The sequence below is a fragment of the Schistocerca nitens genome, chromosome 3 (assembly GCF_023898315.1).
Source record: "Schistocerca nitens isolate TAMUIC-IGC-003100 chromosome 3, iqSchNite1.1, whole genome shotgun sequence".
NCBI classification, from domain to species: Eukaryota; Metazoa; Arthropoda; class Insecta; order Orthoptera; family Acrididae; genus Schistocerca; species Schistocerca nitens.
Genome location: NC_064616.1, coordinates 485,559,303 through 485,587,273, shown reverse-complemented (window position 1 = coordinate 485,587,273; position 27,971 = coordinate 485,559,303). Strand labels below are relative to the sequence as shown.

The following is a 27,971-nucleotide window of genomic DNA, read 5'->3' as shown; positions in this document are numbered from 1 at the left end:
GTTAAGTCCCATAGTGCTCAGAGCCATTTGAACCATATCCAATGGGCCAACTTACCGCTAAATCTGAGGGGGCTGCGATGGGTTGCTTCCCTTGTTAGTACAAGTATACAGAAAAGCTATACAATAATATATAACATATTTTGTAGGTGAACACATAATCACTGATAGAAAAGATTATCCAGCAGTGAAGAAAACACCTGAATAATAAATGAAGGCAGCCTGGTAGCCACCATATTTAATAATCAGTTCATGGAAGTAACTCAGAAGTTACACATAGGCAGTCTAAGGGACAAAACAATAGAGTCCATGCAATAAGAAATGACAATGTCACAAAGATACAGCCAACTCATATTTACTCCATGATCTACCAAATAAATTAAGCCTGTAATTTACTTCCTCAAAAGGAAAAATTCCTGTGGAGTTCATAATATCTTGAGTAAATTACTACTATCTTGTTCTTCATTTGTTAACAATGTGTTATGTCACATATGCCACATATCTTTCTCAGGGTATATTTCCAGACAGGCTGAAATATGCCACTGGCCCAAAACTTTCCAAAAAAAGTAGTAAGATAGATATTAACAAATTATTTAGGAACAAAGGAGATGCCTCAAAAGATGGCCTTTAGATGAGTCATCTACTTTATTCCTAAATAATTTGTTATTCTCAACCAGAACTTTCCATACATCATTATAAGATAGATATTAATAATTGCCAACAAGCCCCACTGCTTACCTCCTCATTGAAGGTACTGGGAAAGCTTGTGTTCATAAGAACAGTAACCCACCTATTCCTAAATGAAATATTTAGAAGTATCGGTTTGGATTTGAAAAAGATCTTTACACAGAACATGCCACTTTTCATTTCATGAATCAGATTATTAAAAAATTGAAATAACAAAATACTGACAAAATATAATTTCTTGTCAAAAGCATTTATGTAGTTTACAGCATTCTATAGAAATCTGAATGATACGGTAACAGAGATCTTGCTGTTAATTATTTTCCATCCCATCTTCCATCTCATTAAAAGGAGGGGAGAGGTTTTTTTTCAGAAAGGGGCATAATTACTACAGGTATACCACAGAGTTAAATATTGGATCTGTCCTTCAAGTTGTACTTAAATGATGTGCTATCTTACATCAAGAAGCAGAAATAGGTTTCTTTATGCAAGTATAATAATCAAGCCTGATGGAGAAACTTCAAAAGGTGAAAATAAAATAAAAATTTTCCAAAAATTAACAACCAGTTCTCTGCAAATGGACTGTCCTAATCTCAGGTCAATACAATATATGGAATTCTGTAGTGCTCAAAGAATGATGACACCATTAGAAATAATGAATAAGGGTAATTCAGTATATGAAACAGAATAGTGTACATTCTGAGATGCAACTCACATATTAAAGATATTTTATAAATGTCTAAGCTCTGCAACTTTTGCATTACAGATAAAGCTGAGTTTAGGACTGAAAGTGCCACAAAACTGATTTACTTTTCCAATTTGATTCACTATTAACTAATGGCATCATATTCTGAGGCAACTTCAGGAGGGGAAAGTGTTTGTTGTGTAGAAAGACGTAAAGATAATATATGGCATCCACTCTAGAATCTCTTTCAGAAAGTTCTTTAAACTGTTGGGCATACTGGCAACTGTCTCACCGTATGTTTTCACTCTTACAGCATTAATTCCCAACAAAATCAGAAAGCAACAACCACCTTCATAAACATAATACTGAAAGTAGAAATGACTTAAAAGTCCCTTACTTGGCAGTAGTGTGGCACACAAAACCATTAAAATTTCTGACTTCATACCCAGTGATGTAAAGAATGTAATAGACAATAAAATCAATTTTCAACTTAAAATTGAAATCACATCTATTTGTTAACTCCTAACACTGATTTGTACCAATCATAGTGAGACACCCCAATTATGACTCATGAAATATGCAGATAACTATTATTTAGCTCATAAGCATGTGTTTGCAATAGCTTACTTTAATCACATTGTTCGTAGCAGTAGTTGCTGATGGGCTCTCCTTGCTGATCATTGGCTTTTCTCTGAGCATTTCCTCAATATACATTTACTAAATGAATTTACTGTGCTTGTTGCAGAAATACATGTAGACCTAAATTTGAGAGTGCTGGAGACATATTTGTGCTGTGGAATTTCTCATGTACACTGGCTGCTTATGCATCCTTCAGTCCATACAGGAAATATACACTGCAGATAAACATGTCCAGAATTCCCTAATCCATTTACAAAAGTCAGGGTAGAGATGTCATTATGCTGGGTACCATGGCTTACGGTAATTTACAGAAAAGAATTATTAGTCAAGAAAGCATTTATAGAATATTCTGCGTCACAATGTAGTAACACCCTACATGCCATTTCCATTCTTTTGTGCTGCAGAGGTATGCTTTGGTGGGAAGAAGATTGACTGCAAGTGATAAACAATATCTGCTTATTGTTCTCATTTCTTGGTCTCTCTCTATAATTTTAACCCCCCCCCCCCACACACACACACACACTTCCCTCCAATACTAAACTGGCAATCCCTAGATTCTCAGAATGTGTCCTATCAAATCGTCCATTCTTCTAGTCAGGCTATGTCACAAATCTGTTCTCTCCCTAATTTTACTGAGTACCTCCTAGTTACTTACATGAGCTACACATCTAATCTTCACCATTCTTCTGTAGCACCACATTTCAAAATCTTCTGGTCTAAACTGTTTATAGTCAATTTTTCACTTCCATATATGGCTACACTTCATGCAAATAGTTTCAGAAAATACTTGCTAACACTAAAATCTATACTCTATATTAACAAACTTCTCTTCTTCATAACACTTTTCTTGCCATAGTCAGTCTGCATTTTATATTACTTTGGTCATCATCAGATATTTTGCTTTCTTAATAACAAACCTCACTTATTACTTTAAGTGTCCCATTTCTTAATCAAATTCCTCAGCATCACCTGATTTAATTCGAATACGTTACATTATCCCTGTTTTGCTTTTGTTGATGATTCCTTTCAAGGCACAGTCCATTCCATTCAAGTGCTCTTCCAGGTCCTGTGCTGTCTCTGACAGAATTGCAATGTCATCAGCAAAATTCCAACTTTTTATTTCTTCTCCCTGGACTTTAATTCATTCTCCAAATTTTTCTTTTGTTTCTTGTACTGTTGCTGTTACATAGCTATTTGTTTTGAGTAGTGTCATGTGAGCTCCTAAGCTTGACATACTTGTTTGAAAGATGGACACCATGAAGAATGTGATCTGTCCTCAGTTAATGTGACACTGTGGAGAGGTTTAAAATTTAATCCCGTACATTGCCCCCAAAGTTTGCTGAACAAGTACTTACATCACCACCTCCCCTCCCATTGCCCACAAAATATTGCTAATGGAAATATTTCCCACCACCAGTATATCATTTGGCTTCTCCAAGTTGAGTGCCACACATCAGGATGCATTAATGACCTCAGTTCTGAAGGAGGATTAGTTTACCAGCTGACCTGTTCTTTGTTTAAAATGATGATGATGTAAGTATGGTATGACCTTTAAGGTTTTGTGTAATGCTTAATGTACTTCCTGTTCTATTAGAAGGAGATTTTAGTGTGTTCTCAGGGTGGCTGGTTGATCCAGGCTTTTGCAAATGATCTGTCAGCCATCTTATTCTGATTTGTTAGTTTACCATTTATTCTTTTATTCTCTAATTGACTTCTGCAAGTTTGAAAACAAAGATAATTTTCAGTTTTTCTTCCTATATAATATAAAGTGACTGTGTAGGTAAATGAGTGTGATTTTAAAAACAGAGTTTTTGTTTTGTATTTTATTCAGCTTTAAATGTCTAATTCCATTTCACTCATTTTCGTAAGGGTGCTAATGACCTCATCAGGATATGCTAAAATGAAAAGAAAAATGACTGTATTACAGTCTGTTGTGTTGGTGGTCATGAGTCATGGCTCACAAACCTATCTCATTTCTTACTGAGTCATGCCATGGTGAGTTGCTGTCATCATCTGATCTGAACTGGACATAAAATGGTACTAAGATGTTGCCTGTCTCAGTTGCATGTGAGAATGAAGTATAATTGTAATTTCCTAAATAAATATAGGTTCCACATTTTTGCCTCTTGTAGGAGATTTATATAAAATGAGACTACTTTCTTTTCATGTTTCTTGAAGAGTATCTTGATCTTGTTGTATCGGATGTTGATGAATGAAATTCAGTATACAGCACACAAACTTTGCTCTTGTTTATGTGGGAAATAAATGTAATAATTACTTTAGGCTGACTGTTGTGATGCTGTTTTTTAACAGTATCCAAGAAAATGATTGACATCTGCTATTATTACTTCTGTTTGTGAGTGTTTAATGTTGTCTTGCTAATGAAGCCACAAGAAGAGCTGCACTAGCTGCATGTTGACAAGTATTGGGGAGGAATTAGCCATGACACTAAACACACCTTGCTACCATTTTCCTGAAAGACAAGATAAAATAAGATAATTTTATCGTTATTAGGCCTTTACAGCAATAGACAATTTTTTTATATACATAATTTAATCATTAAATTAACAAATAGAACTGTTTGGCCATGTCAGTTTTTAGCTTACAATTCCATGTTACAGTCAAAACATTCTTTTAATTCATAGAAGGGGTTGACAACAAGTCATTTATTTAATGTTTTCCTAAATTCACACTCTGGAAGATTTTGTACCACCTGCGGAAGCTAAGTAAATAGTTTGTAGTCCAGTAGCTCATAGCTACTGATTGACTTTGGTAACCTATGGTATGACATAAGTATGGAATTATTATTTATTGTAGTGTGACCATCAATATTATTTCTGTGTTTTACTTCATGTAGATTCTTTTTTGTATATGTTAACACTTGGTATATATACAGATTTATAACAGTCATTATTTTATATTCAGAGAACAAGGGCTTACAATGTGCTTTATGCTGCGAACACGTAATAACTTTTGTGGTAGTTGGGTCATATAGAGGTTGTATAACTGAAACATACCACTTAACTGATTGAATACTTTTATTGTCGCTAGAAATAGGTACACGAAGTGACACATTGAAAATCTAGTCACTTGATTCGACAACATGGTGAACACTTCTCTAAACAATTTTTCAATGAAGTTAGTTCAAAGATGAGTCAGTCGATTGCTTGCGGTCGATAACTGCCACAGAGCCCCCCACTGGTAGTGCGGAGCACGGCGCAATCGGTGAGGTATCCAGATCCGCAAGGGGGGGATAGATAGGCGTGGAAAAGGTATAGTCCCTATGCCAGAGAGGAGGCCGAGGCTGACGACCTGCAATGGACATGGGGAGGGGGGAGGGAGACAGTGCTGTTGAGGTGACAGTGAGGGTACCGGCAGTGTTGATGAATGAGGTAATGCTATCGACATAGGCTTTGGGAGGAAGGGAGAGATGCCTGAGCAGTGTAACCGAGGGATGTGAATCGTCAAGAGAGCAGGAGGGGCGTGGATGATGAAAAGGGAACCCTCATGGACCTGGACTGCTAGATCGTCGGCTGTAAACACGGAGATGTCGACCATGACATAGATGCTCGACGGAGGAGCTGGCAAAAGGTGAGTTGCTGCCAACGGTGTGGGTGAGACACAATCACTCGACCTAAAGGGGGGCGTAACTGTCTCACGCTGAGGGGGAGAAACGTCACACAGGACACTATGACCTGAGTCCGAACACTCGCTCAGAGTGTGGGCATCACACAGCACATCACTTAGAACGCAGTTGTCACACAGGTGAGTACACTCTACTGGAGTGGTGAAGTCACACGGAATAACGGATGCTGCTTCAGAGATGGTCCATGCCGGCTTTAAACGGTTCATGGACACGTTGTGTGGTTGTCCGTTGATGGAGATTTGGAACATGTTTTGGGAGCATGACAGTACCTTGTAAGGTCCTGTGTAGGGAGATTGTAAAGTGGCTCACACAGTGTCGTCCCAGAGCATTACATGCTCACATTGAGCCAAGTCTTTGTGTACGAAAATGCGTGGAACCGTGTGTGCACGCAGAGGGGGTACACAGATGGCTGAAATACACGTGCGAATACGCTCGACCAAGTTGGGGAGCTTGTCTGATGAAAGGGGATGTGAGTCCTCGACTAACTTGCAAGGAAGAACAAGGGGCTCACCGTAGAGCACTTCCGCTAATTTTGCTTGCAGGTACTCTTTGAAGGCTGATCACACACCTAAAAGCACCCAGGGAAGGGCCTCCAACAACTGTTCCGCATGCCACATGAGGGCTGCTTTTAGAGCTCTGTTTCAGCGTTCAACTAAACCGTTAGCTTGTGGATGATAAGGGGTTGTAAGGAATTTATTGACACTATGTAGTTGGCAAAGACTGTCGAGGCGCAAGCCACCGAGGTAGCTGAAATGTCAATTAGTAGTACAGCTTCCACCCATCTGCTGGTACGGTCGATCATAAACAAAATGTATCTGTAACCCTCAGAAAGGGGGAGTGGACCGACGATGTTGAGGTGGGCATGGCGGAAGCAACCCTTAGGAACATCGAACTGTCCGAGTGACGGCTGGGCGTGATGTCCGACTTTACTGCACTGACAGGGTATGCACGCACGGACCCAGTCACGGCAGTCACGCTTGACATTAGGCCATACAAAACGTTCGGTTACAAGGTGTGTCGTAGCCTGAATGCCAGGGTGGGCTAGGTCGTGGAGGGTATCAAAAACTGCTTGGCAGAGTGAGGCAGGTACGATCGGGCGTGGTGTACAAGTGGAAGTGTCACATATGACTGGGAAGTCAGACCCCGGTAGGTGGCGGTTCTCCAAGGTAAGAGATGTGTTGGTATCTTGCAGTAAGTCATGTATGCTGGGGTCTTGTTGTTGAAGGCGCGCCAGATTAGCCATGTCAAACGGCGAAGTAATGGCATTTATGCACGGCAATAGTCTACAACGACATTGTCTGCACCTTTTATGTAGCGGATGTCCGTCGTGTACTGACATATGAGATCCGTATGTCAGAACCTATGCAGTAGGAGGTTGGTAGCAGGATTACGAATGGCATCTGTGAGCAGACGGTGATCGGTGAAAATAGCGACCTTGCGATCTTTGATATCTCCGAAAAAGTGTCTGACAGCTTTGTAAATGGCCAGTAACTCTCTATCAAACATGGATCACTTGCGTTGAGAAGCGGACAGTTTTTTAGAGAAGAATTGGAGTGGTTGAGAGGTATCACCGATGTGTTGCTGAAGCACGGTGCCAATACAGGCGTCGCTTGCATCCATAGTAATAGAGATGCGCGAGTCGGAAAGTGGGTGCGCAAGTGTAACCGTGTTGGTCAGGGCGGACTTGAGATTGTCGAATGCGTGTGTCATATCCTCGGACCAAACTACTTTGCGTGTGCCAGAAGTGTTCTTGCCTGCCAACGCATCTGTGAGCGGTGCCTGGAGTGAAGCTGCAAGCAGGATGTGTCAGTGGAAAAAGTTCACCATTCGTAAGAAACGATGGAGGTCACAGTACATTTCCAGAAGTGGCAGTCCATTAATAATGGCGACACGCTATACAGATTCAGAAGGATGTAGGTTGCAGTAGGTACTGAGAGATGAAGAAGCTTGCATAGGATAGAGTAGCATGGAGAGCTGCATCAAACCAGTCTCAGGACTGAGGACCACAACAACAACAACGCTCGGATGTAGGCCGTATGCTGTCGGGGGTGACGTCATGACCCAGAAACGTCACACGAGAGCGGCGGAGCTGGTTTTTATCCTCGTTAATCACAACGCCATTGTCTGAGAGAATTAGTAGCACACGTGTCAAATGTTCTTCATGTTCTGTTTTGCACGCTGAGAAAACAAGGACATCATTGAGATATGCGTAGCAAAAAGGGAGTGGGAGAAGGAGTGAGTCAATGAAGCGTTGCCAGGTCTGTGCAGCGTTTTTGAGGCCGTACGGCATGGTACAGTATTCATAGAGGCCGAAGGGGGTGATAATAGCCGTTTTTGGGATGTCGTCAGTGTGTATAGGGATCTGATGGTACGCTTTTTTACAGTCAATAATGCTGAAAACGTGTGCACCGTCTAGTTGTGGTGCAAAGTCCTGGATATGCGGAATCGGATAGTTGTCAATGATAGTGCATGTATTTAATTTGCGGTAGTCTCCACATAAGCAGTATGAACCGTCTTCCTTGGAAGCCAAGTGAATTGCAGAAGACCAGTTGCTGGAGGACGGATGAACAATACCGGTGTCTAATAGGTCCTGTATGATAGCTTTTGCCTGGCGAAGTTTGTGGGCCGACAGGCACTTGGCTTTGTGACGAACTGGCGGGCCTTCGGTAGTATTCAGTCTGTGGCACATGCCGTTCGAAATCACTGCGACATGGGGGTGATAGGAGGATGTCGAATCACCTGCGGCCCTGACAGTTGAAGAGTCACTGACCTGTTGGTCGGTGGAGGCCTTTGTGCAAAGTACTGTCGCAGGAAGAGATCTGCAGTCTATGGCTGTGATATGTGATGAGGTGGGGTCGTGTGTCGGCTCGATGTGAGCAGGTCGATCGACATGAGAGTGAGGGAATAGCACAAGCTGGAGTTCATCAGTAGAGTCCGCGATAGGTGGGGAAACGTGCGTGAGGTTGGCAGTGTGACTCATCACAGATGACGGGAGAGCATTCGTAGATGAGAGGTTGGCAATGACGCTGCATGCACGCACCAGCTCACGTGATGCGTCTGCAATCAATTGTCGTGGTCTGTTGTTGTCATTATGAATAGCATCTATTTCACGACATTGGCGGTTGACTTCGGTGATGGAGGCGACGTGTTGAGCTGACAGGTTGGAGCAATTGGCCGAAGCGTTGATGAGTGAATCATAACTAAGAGGCAGAGTTGTAGCATGTGGTGCGAAGGAGCCAGGGATGCGTGTGCCGGGAGCGTGGTGCACCTGTGCTGCAGACTGTAGGTCTGGAGAAAGTCCATAATGTCAGAGGAAATCAATACCTAGCAGCGGCTCGTCGATATCCATGATGTGAAACATCTACAGGAACAGCGTGTCGGGTGCGAGCTGAAGCTGAATCTCGACTGTTCCGTGAACGATGATATTGGAATTATTCGCCGCACGGAGCATGGAAACGGTAGGTAGCAAGCTCAACGGAGCAAGTGTTCGTGGCAGAACGCTGGAGTCCGCGCCTGTATCCTCGAGAAAGTGGAGTTTGGAGCATTTGTCGAGAATGTACATACGGCCTGGTGTGCTGCTGGCATCATGTGTAGAATGTTTTGTGTGTTGGAGACGCCCTGAAGAGTCGGCGCGAGACGAGGCACCTAAAGCGGCTTGCGCCTGTAGTTTTCCGCCACGCATGGTGGTCGGCATTTGCAGGCGGCGTCGCCATGTGTTGCATGGAACTAACACAGCTGATGAGTGGGAGGGGAAGCCGGGCAAGGAGTTCCCGCCTCCGTTGCGGGGCTGTGCAGTGTATCAGGGGTGGGAGTGCTAGCCGTGGTGGGGACAGGCAGTGCTAGTAGTTTTCCCATGTGGCTCCCAGGTGGGGACACCGTCGGCTCACGTGATGCATTGGAGTTCGCGCGGCCGCTCCTAGGTGGCGCTGGTGAGGCACTGACACTTGCAGGTGTGCCACCTGTTGGCACCGTGCGACAGGGACAAGGTGTCTGTACGAATGTAGCCGATGCATGCTGTCATGATCTGTAGGCGCTGGTCCAAAGGTGCCGTCCAGAGGACGAGCAGTTGCATTTGAATGTCATATGGTAACTTGACTAACCAAATGGCCCACACGGCAGTGTCCGACAGGGTTTGCTGGTGGACCATTGAGTGTAGTCGGCACCACAGCTGAGATGGCGATCTGTCTTGAATTTGCTCGACATGGATGATTTGCTGCAGTGTCTCCTCTGTAGTGCATGCTAAATGTTCCACAATAATTTTCTTTGCCAAAATATAGCGTGGCGGAGGTAATGGTGAATTAATTATATCACTCACCAGCTCGAGCTCGTTGTATAGATGAGTAATCAAACTGGAGTAACGTGCGTCATCCGAGATAACATCATTAAGTTCAAACACATGCTCGACTAGAGCAAACCAAGTGACAGGATTGTCACAATTGAATGGTGGCAGTTTTGGGGGCTTCGATGGCTGTGCGACTGGAGACAAGGCGGGGGTCCGGAAACTGGTATCTGGCTCGGAGTGAGATGCGACGTCTGGCGTGGCAGCTGAAGGTGCAAAGCGACGCGACACGGTTGGCACGGAAGACAGGTGGTGTGTTGCTGGCGCGGATGAAGCAGCCGGTGCTGCTGAAAACATGGAATGGTCTGAAATACAATCAGCGTATGTCGCTGTAGGCGCGGCAGGGGCCGCCAGTGCCGCCGGAACAAATGAGCGGGTGATCTGGTCATATTGTGTGGCCTGTGTGTCATACGACGTAGGTAACACAGAATACACAGCACGTGATGCGTTGTCCATGTCTTGTTTCTTGCGAACACTGTCGGGTGGCATTGTCACAACACAAGTGTCTGTCCCAAGCTGCAACTGTGGAGTGTAATAATTCGTAAGAGATGAAAACATATGATGCAGCGTAAATGGTAGTTGTCCTGGAGCCATTCGTCAGGATTCACTCGCACTTACACAGGACAGCGGAATCGTAGGTACACTCACGTTGTTGATCAGCCACATTGCTTATACACTGAGTTGTATCAGAAGCACACAAAAAACAAAAGTTCGCGGTCACCAGTGTGGTAGTTGGATCATATAGAGGTTGTAGAACTGAAACATACCACTTAATCGATTGAATACTTTATTGTTGCTAGAAATAGGTACACGAAGTGACACATTGGAAACCCACAGTCGCTTGATTTGACAACATAGTGAACACTACTCTAAACAATTTTTCAATGAAGTTAGTTCAAAGATGAGTCGGTCGATTGCTTGCGGTCGATAACCGCCACACTTTGATTGCTTTCTTCTACAGAAGTAAGATGTTTCGAACATGGCTTGAGCTTCCCCAGAGAATAAGTCCATATGACATAGTACTTTGAAAAAGTGCAAAATAAGATGTTTCAAGATAAGCATCTGGTACACATTTCAGAAGACATCTTAATATGTAAATTACTCTGGATAATTTAACACTAATGTATTTTATGTATTTCTCCCAGGACAATTTGTCATTTAACTATACCCTCAAGAACTTTATATAACAGGGATCATTAAAAGGACTTTTGTCCTTTTGACTAGATACCATTTTTTGTGTTTTGATTGTGAGACGGTATAAGAATCACAGGTAACTGTCTTTTTGTCTTTTCAGCCTCGATATCCATAACTGCAAGTTCAATATGACTTTATTTTGTATTCAATACTAGAAATAAGAATAATCTTCACAAGGATTCAAGGTCACTTACTCTTGTACAAAAAAGTGTGCATTATTCAGGAACACACATTTTCAGTAACTTGCCATCAGCCATAAAAAGCTTAACAACCAATGAAATTCAGTTTAAGAGAAGCCTAAAGGATTTATTGTTGGCCAAATGACTTCTGCACCATTTCAGTGCAGTAATGTGTTCATTCTAAATAAGTATTGTAGTAGTTCTATTACATGTTTATTACTTCATAAGTAAAAAAAAAACTTTTTTATTTTAAATTCAGTGCATTAGTGTTTGTAAAATGATTCTTTCATATAGTTTTCATTTAAAAAAAAAATGACGATCATTTCACATGGGGCCTGTGGAAGGTACATTAGCTTATTTGTTTCAGTTGTAAATATTTGTCATGTATTATTGTTTTTCTGACATGTTCCACATCCTCGAGGACCTTCTCACTGTGGATCAATTGGAATGAAAGTAAATCTAATCTAATGTAATCTTGACAGTTTGCTACTTACATTCAAATGGCTTACTGTATATGAAGTTGTGCTGAATATTGTACTAGAAAAGAGCTGTTGCACCACTTAAATGCATCAATTTAAATCTTTTGACATGGGATTGCCAGATATTTAGAACCAATTAAAAAATACACAATTTGACAATACTCAGGTTTGGTCTCTCATAAACACCCAGTCCACATTATTTTGTGGACAGTTCATATTACGAATAGTAATAAAACCCTTTGATAGGTGAATGTCTGTTTCATTAGATTTTCTGACTTCAGGCATTTACACCACAAATATTTTTGGCTGTAAAATATCTGCTTCTGAAGTCGTAGTTTGTATACAGGGTGATTATAATTAAAGTTAAACTTTCAAACCACTGTAGAAATAGCACCACTGATGAGAATGACGTCAAACTGCAATGGAATATTATTGGTGAAGTGGGAAACCTTATGGCAGAAGAAAAATAAATAATTACAAAATGTAGCAATAGATGGCACTGTAAGCATCATAATTTAATAGTGATTGATTATAAATGGCAAATGAATCATACAACAATGCCTAATGTGTACATTTGACTTTAAACAAACTGTACTACTCAGTGTGAATGGGTGTACAGGTGTGATACTGTGAGTTACTTAAGCCCATTCACCACAGCAAGGTCATTTCACATCAGATGGGAAAAATCGGTTTTTAATTCTCCTGAGGCCAAAAACCACATAAAAAGCATCACTCACATTGTTTTTTAATTGTACTGATGCCAAAACCTGCATAAAAAGCATCAGTTAAAATCAGATCAGATTATTAATTTCCCTGTGACTGGCACAAAACATGTTCAATATGCTGTCCACCATTACCAGCAACGAGTTGAAATTGAGAAACAGCATGTTCCACAACTGATCGAAGTGTTTCCGGGGTCACATTCAGAATGTGTTGCACAATGCGTGCCTTCAACGCAGCTAAGTTTGCAGTTGGAACACTGAACACAACATCTTTCAGACAGCTCCACAGCCAGAAGTTACACACATTAAGATCAGGCCAGGCTGTAGGGAAATGGCAGCTGATAATTTTAGTATTTCTAAAATGGCTCTAGCAGCTGCTTAACTGAATTTGCAAAGTGTGGAAGTGTGCCATCTTGCATAAAAATGATCCCATCCACACATCCGCACTGTTGGAGAGCTGAAATGATGACGTGGTTGCACAAAAGACACTCATAGCGCTTCCCAGTGATGGTACAGGTAACAGAACCTGTCTCTTCGAAAAAATATGGTCATAGGATAGATGATGCTGTAAACCTGAACCACACAGTGACCTTTTCAGGATGAAGTGGTACTGGTTGATTTGCATGTTGATTGTCCGTTGCCCATATTTGACAATTCTGTGTATTGACATATCCCGTCAGCTGGAAATGGGCTTCATCTGTCCACAAAATCTTCCATGGCCAATCATTGTCCACTTCCATGCGAACAAGAAATTCTAAAGCAAAGGTCTCTATTGGCGGCTGGTCAGCTGGAAGCAACTCATACATATGGGTAATTTTGAATCGATACCAAAGAAGGATGTTTTGTAGGATTTTATGCACCGTGCTCATGGATATGTCCAATGCCTGGGCAATTCTCCGTGCACTACACATTTGCGCTCCACCCCTTGTCTCCTCCAGCACTGTCATGGCCACTGCTTCCACTGACATCAAATCAATTCGTTCCATCCCTCTACCAGGTTGTGCACCAAAAGGACCCGTCTTTTTGAATTTCTGAATCATTTTCTCCAGACCCACAGCAGTCATCTGACCAACACCTCTTTTCAAACCCTTCAGCGTCTGGAACTTCAGCAGAGCAATGTGTGCACAGTCATCATTTTTGTAATACAGCTCTACAAGCAGAGTGCGATGGTGCATTGAGACAGTCATGGCAAACATCGCTGACACAAAAGGAAGGAAAGCCATGTAACCAGCTTGCTTATACCAACTTCAGTGGGTCGTGTGCATGACAGGTGTTTTCATTTACGTATTCTGACACATATAGCACCATCTATTGATCATTTTGCACACTATTTGCTTTCTTCTCCCATATGTTTTTCACCTTCTCCAAAAATATTCCATTGCAATTTTACCTCATTCTGACCAGTGGTGTTATTTCTACAGTGTTCTGAAAGTTTAACCTTAATTATAAACAACCTGTAATCTGGTGGAATATTGTGGAAGTCAACAGAATGGTGTCCCATTAAAGTGAACTACTTGAATACAAATGTTGAATGGGCTTAATTGTGGGTAGAAGTTGAGTGTTCCTTTAAGTTGCGATCATCACATTAAACAAATACTGAATAGTTATATACATTCCTATTGAAAATGGAAAATCTGGTATCTTCAAGGCCCAATGCTGATTTCCAGGGCTTTTTAATGGCTATATGACCACATTTATAGCTTTTTTTACAAGCACTGACTTTATAGGTTATTATGTTGGTTTTATATAAAGTAGGTAGCTTTCAGTTTGATTATTAAAGCCAAATGTATATTTGTTAAAAAAGTTGTAGAAGGAAAACTACTGCAAGGAAAAGTTTTGGTATATAAAACTCAGATATTTTGTTTCTGCATCTTAGGTGGCTATCTTCTTTATTCTCTCTTTTAAAAATATTAGGAAAAGAGTAGATTGCTACTTACTTTAAAGATGACTCATTGAGTTGCAGGCAGGCAAAATGAAAAGACAGTTATATTTTATCTTGCACAAGCCATTGTGATTATGCCTCCTTGTTTTATACACAACTGTTTCATAGCCCTTACATATCTGTAGACCTTTGAACTGACCTCCTGCATGTTTATTTAATCACCCTCCATTAAACCATTGTCTCAGTCTTCTCATATCTTTTGAAAATCAACAAAGAACTTCATTTGGCCATATGCTATACATCCAGCAAGCTGCATGCCTCATCCACGATATAATTTCATTGTAACAATCATAATTATAGCGTCAACTTAAGTGTGTACCTGATTCATTTGTTTCCCTGTCTATTCTAATAATTTCCAACATGGAGCTCTCCATTTATCACTGAGAAACCCCCAGTATTTAATTATTTTCATATTAAAAGTCCATGTTTCCTACCCATAAGTCAGTGTAAATGATACACACTGATTGTAGACTTTCCTTTTCAGTCACATCTGAAGGTTTGTTCAGGAAATCTTATGTAGTTTACCAAAGCACTGCTACCCATTTTTACTCTTCTATTAATTTATGTTCCTCAAAATCCCTAATTATAAAAAATCTTTAATTGATTCTATGACTTAACTGATACTGTACACTATTTTCTTTTCAGTCGATTGGTTATACATTATTATTGTCTTCTTATAATTGCTTTTTGGGCCTAATTGCAAAATTTCTGTAGTAACATGAGTGAAAGAAATTCAGCAATTTTTTTTGTGTGAGTAGTATCCATATACAAGGCTAAGTCAATTATTATCCACAAAGTAGTTACAAAATTTTATTGTAATCAAATAGGAAACTTACAAGAACATCATTTTTTGACAGTCTCCTTGCATTTCAACACACTTGGTCCATTGTTGTACAAGCTTCCTGATGCCCTCATAAAACAAGGTTCTCAGTTGAGCTGCGAGCCAGGAATGCACCACTTCTTGTACTGCTTTGTCCGAGGCAAATTGACAGTCCCTTAACCCTTGTTTCAGTGGAGTAAACAAGTGATAGTCAGAAGGGGCAAGATCGGGACTATATGGAGAATGATCCAGTACTTCAAATTTGAGTTTCTGAAGCGTTTCAGCAGTGTGGCCAGCAGTATGTGGACGGGAATTGTCGTGCAACAACACAACACATTTGACAGCAATCCTTGGTATTTGCTTCAAATTGCAGGTTTTAGCGTGGCAGTAAGCATCTCATTGTAACATACACTGTTTATTGTTGTGCCACTTTCTCCATAATGTTCCAGTTCTGGGCCTTGTGTGTCCCAAAAAACTGTAAGCATCAGGTTTCCTGTGGGCGGTTGGGTCTTGAACTTTTTCTTGCACAGCGAATTTGGATGTTTCCATTCCATACGCTGCCATTTACTCTCGGGCTCGTAATGATGGATCCATGTTTCATAATCAATAATGATCCTGTCTAGGAAGGTGTCCCCTTTGTTACCATAGCAATCCAAATGTTTTTTGCCAATGTCCAAGCGTGTTTGTTTATGCAACTGTGTGAGCTGTTTTGGGACCCATCTTGCACAAACTTTATGAAACCCAAGTCTGTTGTGGATGATTTTGTAGGCAGAATTGTGACTAATTTGCAGATAGTGTGTCAATAGTTAATTGTCTGCCTAAGAGAATCATTTCACATGAACGCCCAATGGTTTCTTAACTAGTGGTGGTAAACAGTCATCTGGCTCCTTCATTAAGGATAACACTTGTGCGACCATTTCATAGTTTTTGAATCCATTTGTAGTCACTCCATTGTGGCAAAACACTGTTCCCATACTATACAGAAAGTCTTCAATGAATTTCAGCCTCGACACACCTTCTGACCACAAAAAACGGATTACTGAAAGTTGCTCTTCTTTGGTGCAAATAGACAGAGGAGCAGCCATGATTAACAGCATGGCAGTGATAACGAAACTAACCTAGCAGCTTGAAAATTGCAAAGATATGACAACAAATAAACAAAGCATGCATTATCAATGTAAAACAACAGTACTTCCAATATTAACAAAAATATAACTAAATTGCGGATAATAATTGACTTACCCTCATATTTGGCTGTGAGGATGCTATAATTTAAGTATTCAGTTTAAACTGAATGATTTTGTGTACTTTTAAAGTTTAATAGAAATGAATAAACTAACAAAAATTGTTGCAGGAGATGAGACGGGAACTTATAAAGCATAGTGACTGGAATGTCATTGTTGTAGACTGGGCTGGTGGTTCTTTACCACTTTACACACAAGCAACTGCAAATACAAGACTAGTTGGCCTGGAACTAGCTTATTTTGTCAACTACTTGGAGGTAATTATCCCACTATTGTTCTACTTTTGTCAATCTTGATGGAAAATAGTTCTTGAGCTTTGTATTAAAATCATTATTTCCTTGATATGACAGAACAAGCATTTAACCAGACAAATATGCAGTACCAGTGATCATACATAAATTATTTTACTGAATTAAACTAATTATTTTGCACACTATGTGGTGCAACTGAAGTGAAATAGTTTTCTGTAACAGATTGGATTAATTCTATTCATCTGTAGCTCACCAATCACTGATGTCATTTGATGTTATCATGTGGAATATTATTTTTGTGCTGTTCTTACACTTTATTTTTTTATTATCTGTTTTTATGTGACATACAATTGCAGTTTCTCATGTAAACACCCTTTTGTCTGCAGCTTCTCAGAATGATTCAGTCAATTTTCTGATTGAAGACACTTAGCTCTGAGATTTAGTATCTTTCCCAAATAAATGTCAAGTGCTTAGGTGGTTGTTGTTGTTGTTGTGGTCTTCAGTCCTGAGACTGGTTTGATGCAGCTCTCCATGCTACTCTATCCTGTGCTAGCTTCTTCATCTCGATGTACCTACTGCAACCTACATCCTTCTGAATCTGCTTAGTGTATTCATCTCTTGGTCTCCCTCTACGATTTTTACCCTCCACACTGCCCTCCAATACTAAATTTGTGATCCCTTGATGCCTCAGAACATGTCCTACCAACTGATCCCTTCTTCTGGTCAAGCTGTGCCACAAACTTCTCTTCTCCCCAATCCTATTCAATACTTCCTCATTAGTTATGTGATCTATCCATCTAATCTTCAGCATTCTTCTATAGTGCTTAGGTAAGCGACTTGTAAATTCACTAGAATTATAGAGTGGCTGTTGTACACTGAGTATGGCTGAGACAAGTAATTTCTGTTGTTGCTTAATAATGTCTGTGTGAAAAAAAATCATTGGTGACATAGTCTGTATTAGCTCTTAATAAAACAGACACCTATAACAATATTTTTGAATATGGATATGAGCGATTTGTGATTTCTATAACTTAGGATGGCTGTTTAAATATCTGTTCTCCACTGAACATTATATCATCATCTAATTTCACATCTCTCCTTCCAGATATCTGATTCAAATTGTTAATTTCATCTGATTTGATGCTATAAATAAAAATAATAATAAATAAGTGTGGAAATTTGAGGACAAATAATGCACATAACCTCACAGCTGTTCATAGTTATGACCTTTGCAAATCGACTGAATATTTCATTCTTATGGTCATTTGGCAGCTTGCAATACAATTTATACCCTATATTAACAATTTATTATACAATACATAATCTTTATTGTTTATTTTCTTTTCAAAATGCCAAACTGTCCTGCATGAATTCTTCAATTGAATAATAACATTTTTCCACTAATGTATTAAATAACAATCTTTTTAGTGGGTCAAACTACATATTTAACAGTTTTGTGTTATTTAATTTATTGTAAATTTTTAATCGCTTGTACAATGGTGTTTGAATGTAAAGTCTTAAATTATGAGAGTGAAGTTTGAAATTTTGTCTGTGACAAGTACTGTAATTGTGGTTGAAATGAAAATTATCAAGTGAGTTTTGATTTTTATGTCATCGTCTCAGCCTTTTCGCACCTCATGTGGGGTTGGCGTTGCTTTGCTGGATCCTTCTCTTCCATAAATGCCTATCCAGTGCTTCTTCTCTGAGCCATCCTTTCGCCCGTAAGTCCCCTGCTACCTTGTCTTTTAAATACCTTGGCTCTTACATGCAAAGTGATGGAGGACTGGAGGCTGAAATACATTACAGGGTAAATAGTGGATAGATGAACTGGAGGGAACTCTTCTCCTTAATCCTTCGATTTCCAGGTCTTCAACTCTTCTCCCCATGTAATACTCCCCTCTTCTCTGCACGTGTCCTTACCATCTTAGCCTGCTTTCTTGGAACTTCTTCCCTATGGGCCCCACTTTCACTGTTCCCCTGATGTACTCATTCCTTAGTCTATCCTTACGTGTCACCCCACTCATCCACCTTGACATTCTCATTTCTGCCACTTCCATCTTTTTCTCTTGAACATTGGTAATTGGCCAAGTTTCTGCACTACACGGCATCGCAGGCCTCACCACATACTTGTAAAGCTTTCCTTTCATTCTGCAGCTAAGCTTCTTATCACACAGTACTCTGCTCAGTTCCCTCCAGTTCATCCATCCACTATTTACCCTGTAATGTATTTCAGCCTCCAGTCCTCCATCACTTTGCATGTAAGAGCCAAGGTATTTAAATTTCTTGACCAGCATCAGTTGTTCTCCTTGTAGGTTAATATACAGATCTTTGGCTTCCTTTGTACACATATACTCTGTTTTCACCCTGCTAATTCTCATTCCTCTTTCCTCTAGAGCTTTTTTGATTTTTATATACGAAAATAAAAATTTCGTAGATATATAGAGAAGGAATGGTTAGTATTTTTAATTTTTTAAATAATGGTTGACATGATGTTCTTTTTTGGACTAAACACATTTCTTATGATTCTCTTTTGAAGAGTAAGTAATCTCAGGCTGTTCATTGAGTCTCCCCAGAAAATTATTCCATATCGAATTAGAGTCTCAAAGTAGCTGTGGTAAACTATCTTCTTTGTGTCCATAAGGCTGGAACAAGATAAGACAGTCATTACATGAGCTAGGCTGTTTAGTTTGTTTTTGCTAAGTAGTCTACATGTGCCTTCCAATTTAAATTTTTGTCAAGATTTAGACCTAGAAATTTTACATAATTTGCTTCACCCATTTCCTGATCACCATACACTTTTTTTTATGGGAGATGCTGATGTTGTTTTAGCACTGAACTGCACTAATTGTGTTTTTGTGACATTGAGTTTTAATTGATTATGCTGAAACCATAATTCTAGGTTTCCCACTATATTTTCCACAGTACCATGAATTTGTTCCAAATTTTCATTTTAAATTAAAACTGAGGTGTCATCTGTGAATAAAATGGAGTGAACATCAATGTCTGCTTAAAGATAATTCATTTATGTACAGCAGAAAAAGATAAGGCCCTAAAATTGAGCCATGTGGGACCACTGTACAAATCTGTTCCCAGTCCGAGAATGATTTTTTTTTTTCCATTTTAATTTAGAATAACTCTGTTTTCTTTCTGACAAATAAGATTTGGACCACTGTAATGCCCTGTCCACAATCCCATATCTCTCTAACTTGTGTAGAAGTCAAAAGCTTTGGTCAAATCACAAAAAATACCTGTGACCTTTTTACCCTTATCTAAAGCAGAGCTTATCTTTTCACTGAATTCCCTGATAGCATTGATTGTATTTTTCCCCTTGAAATCCAAATTGATTTTTTACTGTAATGTCATTTTCTATAAGACAGTTTTCAAGATGTTTTGCAACAATCCTATCTATCACCTAATCAAAACGGCAACAGGGAAATAGGACGGTAATTTCCCATGTCATCTGGTGAGCCTATCTTGAACAATGGTCTTATTTCAGCGTATTTTAATACATCTGGGAAATATCCTTCCTCAAATGACTGATTTGTAATTTTAGCCAATGTATGAGAAATGATGTTATAAACAGCCTTGACTACAATGGTTGGAATTTCATCCCACCCAGCTGATTTATTGTTTTTTAAAGACACTATACCATCTTCTACATCTGTTGGATTAATTCTTTTGAATGTTTTAAGGTTTGCATTTTGTTTTATATTTACAAAGTTGACATCTAACTTGACCTGGTGGGCTGTGATGTCTACTTCTGATTTTGCCACATTTATTAAGAAATCATTGAAACAGTTTGATATTTGAAAAGGATTTATAATTACATCATTTTTAATTTTTATTTGGAGAATTTCTTGGCACTTGTTCTTTACTCTCAACTCTGATTTGACAATACCCCAAATTGCCTTTGATTTATTTTCATCTTTACTAATATACTGTTTGTTAGCCAATTTTTTGCTGCCTGTACAATTTTTTAAATATATTCTTATATCTCTTCACATACCCCACAAAGTCAGCATTTTTGTTATGTTTTAACTCATTGTGAAGCTCCAGTTTGTAGTTCTTAGTTTGTTAAAAGCTATATTTACATTCTCTTTGTTAACGCTCCTTTTAAAACATGTTTTCACATATTTTGGTTTACCTGTTTTTGGAAGCTCTGAGCAGTGCTGAATGATCCGATATGTCCAAATGTAAACAGAATTACTTCCATCCTCAAACTGATAATTTGTCAGAATATTGTCAATACATGTTTCAGAGTGGCTATTTCTTCTAGTACATTCAGTTAAATTAATTGAAGAGCATTATAAATTGTCCAAGTGAAATGTGTTTCTAGTGATGAGGTCAGCACTGTGATATCGTGGGTAAGAGAGGGAACCATTTTTGTACTAACTGCGCATACAAGCTAGTTGGTGTAGGTGGCCACTACATAGAAGAAATATAAATGTATGAGTGATGTTCAAAACTTTTCTGTCCTCAGAAAGAAATTGATACTCAGGAGATATCTGTCCAGTTTTTCATTTATTTATTTTTTTTTTTTCCATCATAGTCAGCTTCTAAATTAATATGCTTAGTGCAAGACTTTTCAACTTTGAATACATTATATAAAATTAGATTTTCCCAACTGGCCAGAATAAGCAGCTGTCTCACCTTCAGTTTATTTATTTCAAAGCTAAGGTCACGCAGTTTTGCTGCAACAATATGAGACATGTGATGACATGTTATTGTGATGAAAGAGAACATTAGAATGAAATCTTCACTCTACAGTGGAGTGTGCGCTGCAAGTTTCGCAGGAGAGCTTCTGTGAAGTTTGGAAGGTAGGAGACGAGGTACTGGTGGAATTAAGGCTTGGAGGAAGGGGCGTGAGTCATGCTTGGGTAGCTCAGTTGGTACAGCACTTGCCCACAAAAGGCAAAGGTCCCGAGTTTGAGTCTCGGTCCGGCACACAGTTTTAATCTGCCAGGAAGTTTCAAAGAGATAATTGTTCATCAAAAAATTCATAAATATACTGCGTGATTTTTTCCACCATGTACAGACTCTAGGAATTCATCGATTAGAGAATATGGAACAAAAAAGGTCTAATGAACTTACGTGTGCTAATACATGGTTTCCATGCTAGAGACCATTTATTCAATCATAAATTGTTACTGATAGTGTGGTCTAATACGTGCTGTACCATGCAGCTACAGTAACAGTATGTGCTGAAAATGGTTTCCATGTGTCTCGACATATGCGTGTAGGTGCTGTAGTGTGTTCTGTCTCACATGTTCACATTGGCCAGGCTGCATCTGAATAGTATCAAAGGCAGCATGAATATGCTGCTCCAGTGTTTCCACATCTGGAATGGGATCTGCATACATGATACTTTTGAGATGGCCCCATATGCAGAAATCACACAGGTCCAGTGAATGTGCAGACCATGCAACTAGATCTCCTCATCTGACCCATCAACCAGGGAAGACAGGATTGAAATGCATCTGGATGTTAACGGTGAAGTGGGCTGGATCACCATCGTGTAGCAGCCACATAACCCTTCAAATCATCAATAGCACTTCTTCCAGCAGTGCAGGCAAAGTCACCCACAAGAAACACCGATAGTTCCAGCCTGTTAGGCAAAATGGAAGGAAGACTGTTCCCAAAATACGGTCGCCAATTATCCCGGCCAACACATTCCGGCTGCACTGATGCTGATGATTCACTGCCACCATACCATTGGGGTTCTGCATACTATCCCACAGATGACTGTTATGAAAGTTGAGGATACCACTCTGCATAAAGGTGGCCTCATCAGCGATTTGTGTGGATGACACAAATCCTGGAACCACGGTTGCCTGGTGAAGAAACCAGTGACAAAACTGCTCCCAATGTAGAAAGTCTGTTGCTAGTAAGCCCTGCACACTGTAAGTGATAAGGGTAGTAACAATTATCATGGAGAATGTTCCCCACAGTCATCTGACTTACCCTGTCGTAGTGGGCCGACTGCCTGGTACTGACATTGTGGTTGTCTTCCACAGTGTCAATCACATTTTCCTCCAAGTCTGGTGTCTGAACATTTCGGGTACATCTTTCATGGTTTCCTGCTTCCTAAAATGACCCAATGTCAAATAAATGGCAGAACACTGTTGCAAAAATTAAATGCTGTTATTGTTTTCCGTGGGGTTAGGTCTCCTGATACAACCTTGCTGCCTGCTCCCTGAAGCAATTGGCTTTCACATAAGTAAGCACCATGTCGTCAAGCTGTCAGTTCAAATACACAACCATTGTTTACAATGCTGTATCACATCCACTTCAAGATGAGTCAGCAAGAGAAGTGAATCGGGCACCACATTACCAATTACTAAGGCAGGAGACTGTGCTAGGGCATGACGTATGAGGAACAGTGCCACGCTCTAGAAGGAAACTATGCATACTGCAACTGTGGCTGCATCGCACAGCCTGTATTAGGATGCCATCTCTGTAACAAAGTATGATGCAATAATGGCCTCTAGCATGGAAACCATGCATTTCTGGACGTAAGTTCATTAGACCTTTTTTGTTCTGTATCCTCTCATCAATCAATCCCTAGAGTTTGTACGTGGTGGAGAAAAATACACTGTATATCTTACATAATACCATTTAGTTTACCCGCTAGTGAAGCATATGTTCTCCTGTGATGCTTTTGCCCTTGTGGATATAATCTATGATAATCACACCATGAAATTTCCAAAAATTGTAGGCAGTAGTAGCCGACCGAGACAGATGCAGCAACAGGGAAGTAACCGCTTTTGTGACATTTACAAGTTCATAACCAGGAGCGAATTTTATTATATTATCTTTGTGCTTTAATAGTTTAGTTTCTTGAGTTTCTGCATGTAAATGTAATATCTAATAGCCACAGTACTCGTGTTTTCGTTTGCGTCGGAAAGTAAATCGATTTTGTAACATATTAAAAGTTCCTAATCAGGGGCAAATTGTTTAGTTTCACCTGAGTGCTTCAGTAGTTAGGTTTTTGAATATCTGCATATTACTAGACACAGTTCATGCATTTTCATCAGGGTCTACAGTAGAGTTGTGCAGCACCTGCTGATAGTCCATTTATCTGCATAGTTTAGTTTTCCACGGTCTTTAGTATGGACAGGGACTGCGATTGTTGTGTGTGGATGCGAGCCGAATTGGTGACACTTTGCTCTCAGCTTCAGGCTGTGATGGCTTTGGTTATGGAGCTTGAGGCTGTAGTGGATTGGCACCACTATTGGGGGCTGGCTGTGGGGATCCAATGGACATCTGGCACGTCAGAGTTCTCCGATTGGTCCTCACTGGTGGCCAACCCAGTTACTGCTCATACTGTGGCTGACCCCTCACCTGTGGTCAAGTGGGAGTTCGCCCCAGGGCAAAGCAGGCAGCAAAAGACTTCCCAGGTGGCCGCACATAAGGCCTCCCCGGTTTATCTGACAAACAAGTTCTAGGTGCTGTCTATGGCTGACACTATTGCTGAGCCAGATGCTGTCACCTGTCCTGTTTCAGAGGAAACCTCTCAGCCTGCAAGATCCGGGCAATCACAGAGGGTGGGATTATTGGTAGTTCAGAGCTCCAATGTTAGATGCGTTATGGGTCCCCTTAGGGACTTGGCTGACAAGAAGGATAAGAAAACCAATGTGCACTCCATGTGCATACCTGGTGGAGTCATTCCAGATGTGGAAAGGGTCCTCCTGGATGCCATGAAGAGCACAGGGTGCACCCAACTGCAGGTGGTTGCTCACATCACTACCAATGATGTGTGTCTGCGTAGGCAACTGCATTCTTGGCCTGTGGCTGTGGCCATTCGTTCTGGTGGACAACTGGTTGGTTGCCATACATAAAAACGTGTGCAGTGATTGCAGCAGGGGTTGGTATATGACAGGGCTGCTTTCACAGTTGGCCCTGCCTCTGATGGGCCTGAAACAAGACTGGCGTAGGAAGGGTTGGGTGGGTGGGTGGGTGGATTGGGAATGTCTTGCACCTTGATCTCCCATAGGGATATGATCCCTGTACGGGGGATGGAAGTAGGAGCAGCTTAAGGGTGGACCGGGATGTGTAGGTTGGGTGGGTGATGGAATATCACTTGAGGAGGTGTGGGAAGGATCTAGGGTAGGATTTCCATCATTTCTGGGCATTCTGATAGATAATCATAGCCCTGATGAAGGATATGGATCATTTCTTCCTATAGAGAGTGATACTGAGTGACAATGATGGCACTCTTTTATAGTTGATTTTTGAAGTGATAGGGGGATTATGGGTGTGTTAGGATGTGACATGGGAAATCTGTTTGCAGATTAGGTTTTGGGGTTTTTGCATACCTGTGAAGACCCTCATGAGATTTTCAGCACATTGGGCAAGGGAGTTCTTGTTACTGCAGATACTCCATCCTGTACAGTTCGTGGTTTGTGGGTTAATATGGACAGAGTTGTGGATGGAGCCCTCAGAAAAGTGGAGGTCAGCATCAAGGAAGGTGACATTTTGGCCTGAGGAAAGGTGTTGAGGTTGTGAAGGAATAAGGATAGGGCATTTTGGCCCTTATTTGATATCATGAAAATATCATTAATGATCTTGAAACAGACAAGGGATTTGGAAGGCTAGGCAGGTTTCCTCTAGGTGGCCCATAAAATGGTTGGCATAGAAGGATGCCATGTGGATGGCTATGGCTGCAATGTTCATTTGTTTATATATATTCCTGTTAAAGGAGAAGTAGCTGTATGTCAGGATCGAATTGGTTAGGTGTATGAGAAATGAGGTAGTGGGTTTGTAGTCTGAAGTATGCTGCGATAGGTAGTGTATGATAGTGGCAAGGACATGGGCATGAGGTGTGTTGGTGTATAGCATCAGCAGTGATGAGTGGGGATTCAGGAGGTAAAGTGGCAAGGATGATGGAGTATTTTTGATGTGAGGGGCTAGGTTCTGGGCAATTGGTTGAAGGTATTGTTCACCAAGAGTGAAAATTCCTTCAGTTGGAGCTTTATAACCTGCTACAATGGGATGTCTAGGATAGTTGAGTTTGTGGCACAAGGAAGAAAGACTTTTAGGTATTATTAGCTGCATCGGGCACAGACAAAACAAAGCACACTCACGCCCACACACACAACTCTCTCTCTCTCTCTCTCTCTCTCTCTCTCTCTCACACACACACACACACACACACACACGGCTACTTTCATCTCAGGCACTCAATGTGCCTGCCTGCCACTCAGTGTCCCTGTATGTGGTGAGCAGCAATCTATCCTTTTCATACTGTTATTATTACATTCTGGAGTTTCCAATGTTTAAAGTGTAGAAGGTTTCACATTTGTTCTCAACAAGTATTTTGGACTCTCTAATTAAGTTACTCAATTTAAAAAATAAGGTAGTAAAAACATAATGCTGAAACTGGCAAGTGGCGTGGTAGAGTACGTTCAAAAATTTCAAGTTCTCACATGGAAATATTAAAAAGTTCAAATTTATTCATATACCATTATAATGAGAGAAATATTAAGATTGCACTACCTAATCACACTAGCTATGTTTCAGCATGTTCCCACATAATTTGAAGTTCACATAATGGTCCACATATGAGGGGGTTTCAATAAGTAATGCATCACATTTTTTCTTTTCCAATTTCTGTTGAAATAATGCAGAATGGGACATCATGAACTATACCATCTTTAGCCCCTATAGTTTTATGATGTATCACTGTGTTTATTTTTGGAGAAACAAGAGTATTACAGGTATTAATACGCACTTGCAGAATGCCTACAGGGATCTGGAAGTGAACAAAAGCATGGTGAATCATTAGGTGAAGCATCTGTCATAATTGCAACAAGCTTGTGCAAACATGCTGGCTGTGATTCCTGCAGTGTTGGAACGTGTGGACACTCTCATTTGAGGTGATCAACAGACCACAGTCAAACACACTGCTGCACAACTGGACATATCTGTTGGCAGTACTGACACACTCGTCCACTGGCGGGGGTACTCAAAAGGATTGTGCCCGCTGGGTTTCTCACTGCCAAACAGAAGACCATAAAGACCAACAAAGGACCATCTGTGCAGAACTGCTCGTGCATTACAAGGTTGACTGTGACAAGATTTTGTTGAACATTGTCACATATTGAAATGTTACTATCACAGGGTGGGTCACTTTGCAATCTCTATGGCTATGTTACTGATCAGAAGCTTAAAGACTCAACTGGCTGACCATATGCTATGTAGCTCGTAGGCCAAGTTAGTTCTACTACCTTCTTCACAGAGATTGCACATAACCACACCTCTGTATATCCAAAGATGAGTAAAATTATTATTTAGACAGTTCCACTATACTCTAGTGGTCAAATTGTGAGCACTGCATAGTATAAATGCTTCAGAAAAATTATCTTTTGGCATAATTCTGTAAGTTGAAACCAAAGATCTTCTTCTGTTCTTTTATCCATTCAAACAAAGAATGATTGTTCATACTGAGACCCATAAAGTGTGTTGCTTTACTTATTGAACGCTGTTCATATATCACAACCAATGTAATCTACTGATGATGTGTTCAGAATATGTGATAGATGTGGCATTGTAGATAAGAGAACTTGCACGGTGAGTAAGAATATCATGGTGTGGAATTGTTGTAGTTGATATTACTGATCTGAAGAACCATTAACTTTTAAGGCTCCAGACCTCATGTAGTGTATTGTTGGCAACATACCTTAAATACTTTAATTAAAATTGTTTCCATTTATTCCATCTTGAACTGGAGAATTTTGTTGTAAGAAGACAAGTATCCTGCTAAATTGTATACCCATATGTTCTGTAAGTAAATACAATCTTGTCTATGACACTACCACTTTGACACAGTGAAAGAGAACTCATTAGGAAATAGTTTTGCATATTGCAACTACACATTAATGTCAACTGTTTGTGACACATAAAAATTTGTACCAGACCATAAGTCAAACCCGGATTTCCCAATTATTGGGAGCGGTCACCTTAACCACTTTAGCTATCTGAGCACACCTCCAGGACTGATCCAGAGGGCAATATTTCACATAGTCACAACACTTAGTCTCAAACAGTTTGTGTGGGAGACAAATATTGTATTGTCATTTTATTGTGTTGAGGCTTGAATACACCATTGATGGTTACAATGACTGTGTTTATACAGTGTTTGTATCTTCATA

The 27,971-nt window shown here is 40.2% G+C and overlaps 1 protein-coding gene across 6 annotated transcripts in view; it reads left to right on the top strand.

Annotated features, from left to right (window-relative positions):
- LOC126249630 (pancreatic triacylglycerol lipase-like) overlaps positions 1-27,971 on the top strand; it is a 486,518-nt gene that overhangs the window by 380,692 nt on the left and 77,855 nt on the right. For all 6 annotated transcript variants that reach the window (XM_049951305.1, XM_049951303.1, XM_049951304.1 and 3 more), the window contains one exon: positions 16,681-16,827. In XM_049951305.1, the coding sequence (XP_049807262.1) occupies positions 16,681-16,827 (147 nt within the window). The remainder of the gene's footprint in view (positions 1-16,680; positions 16,828-27,971) is intronic.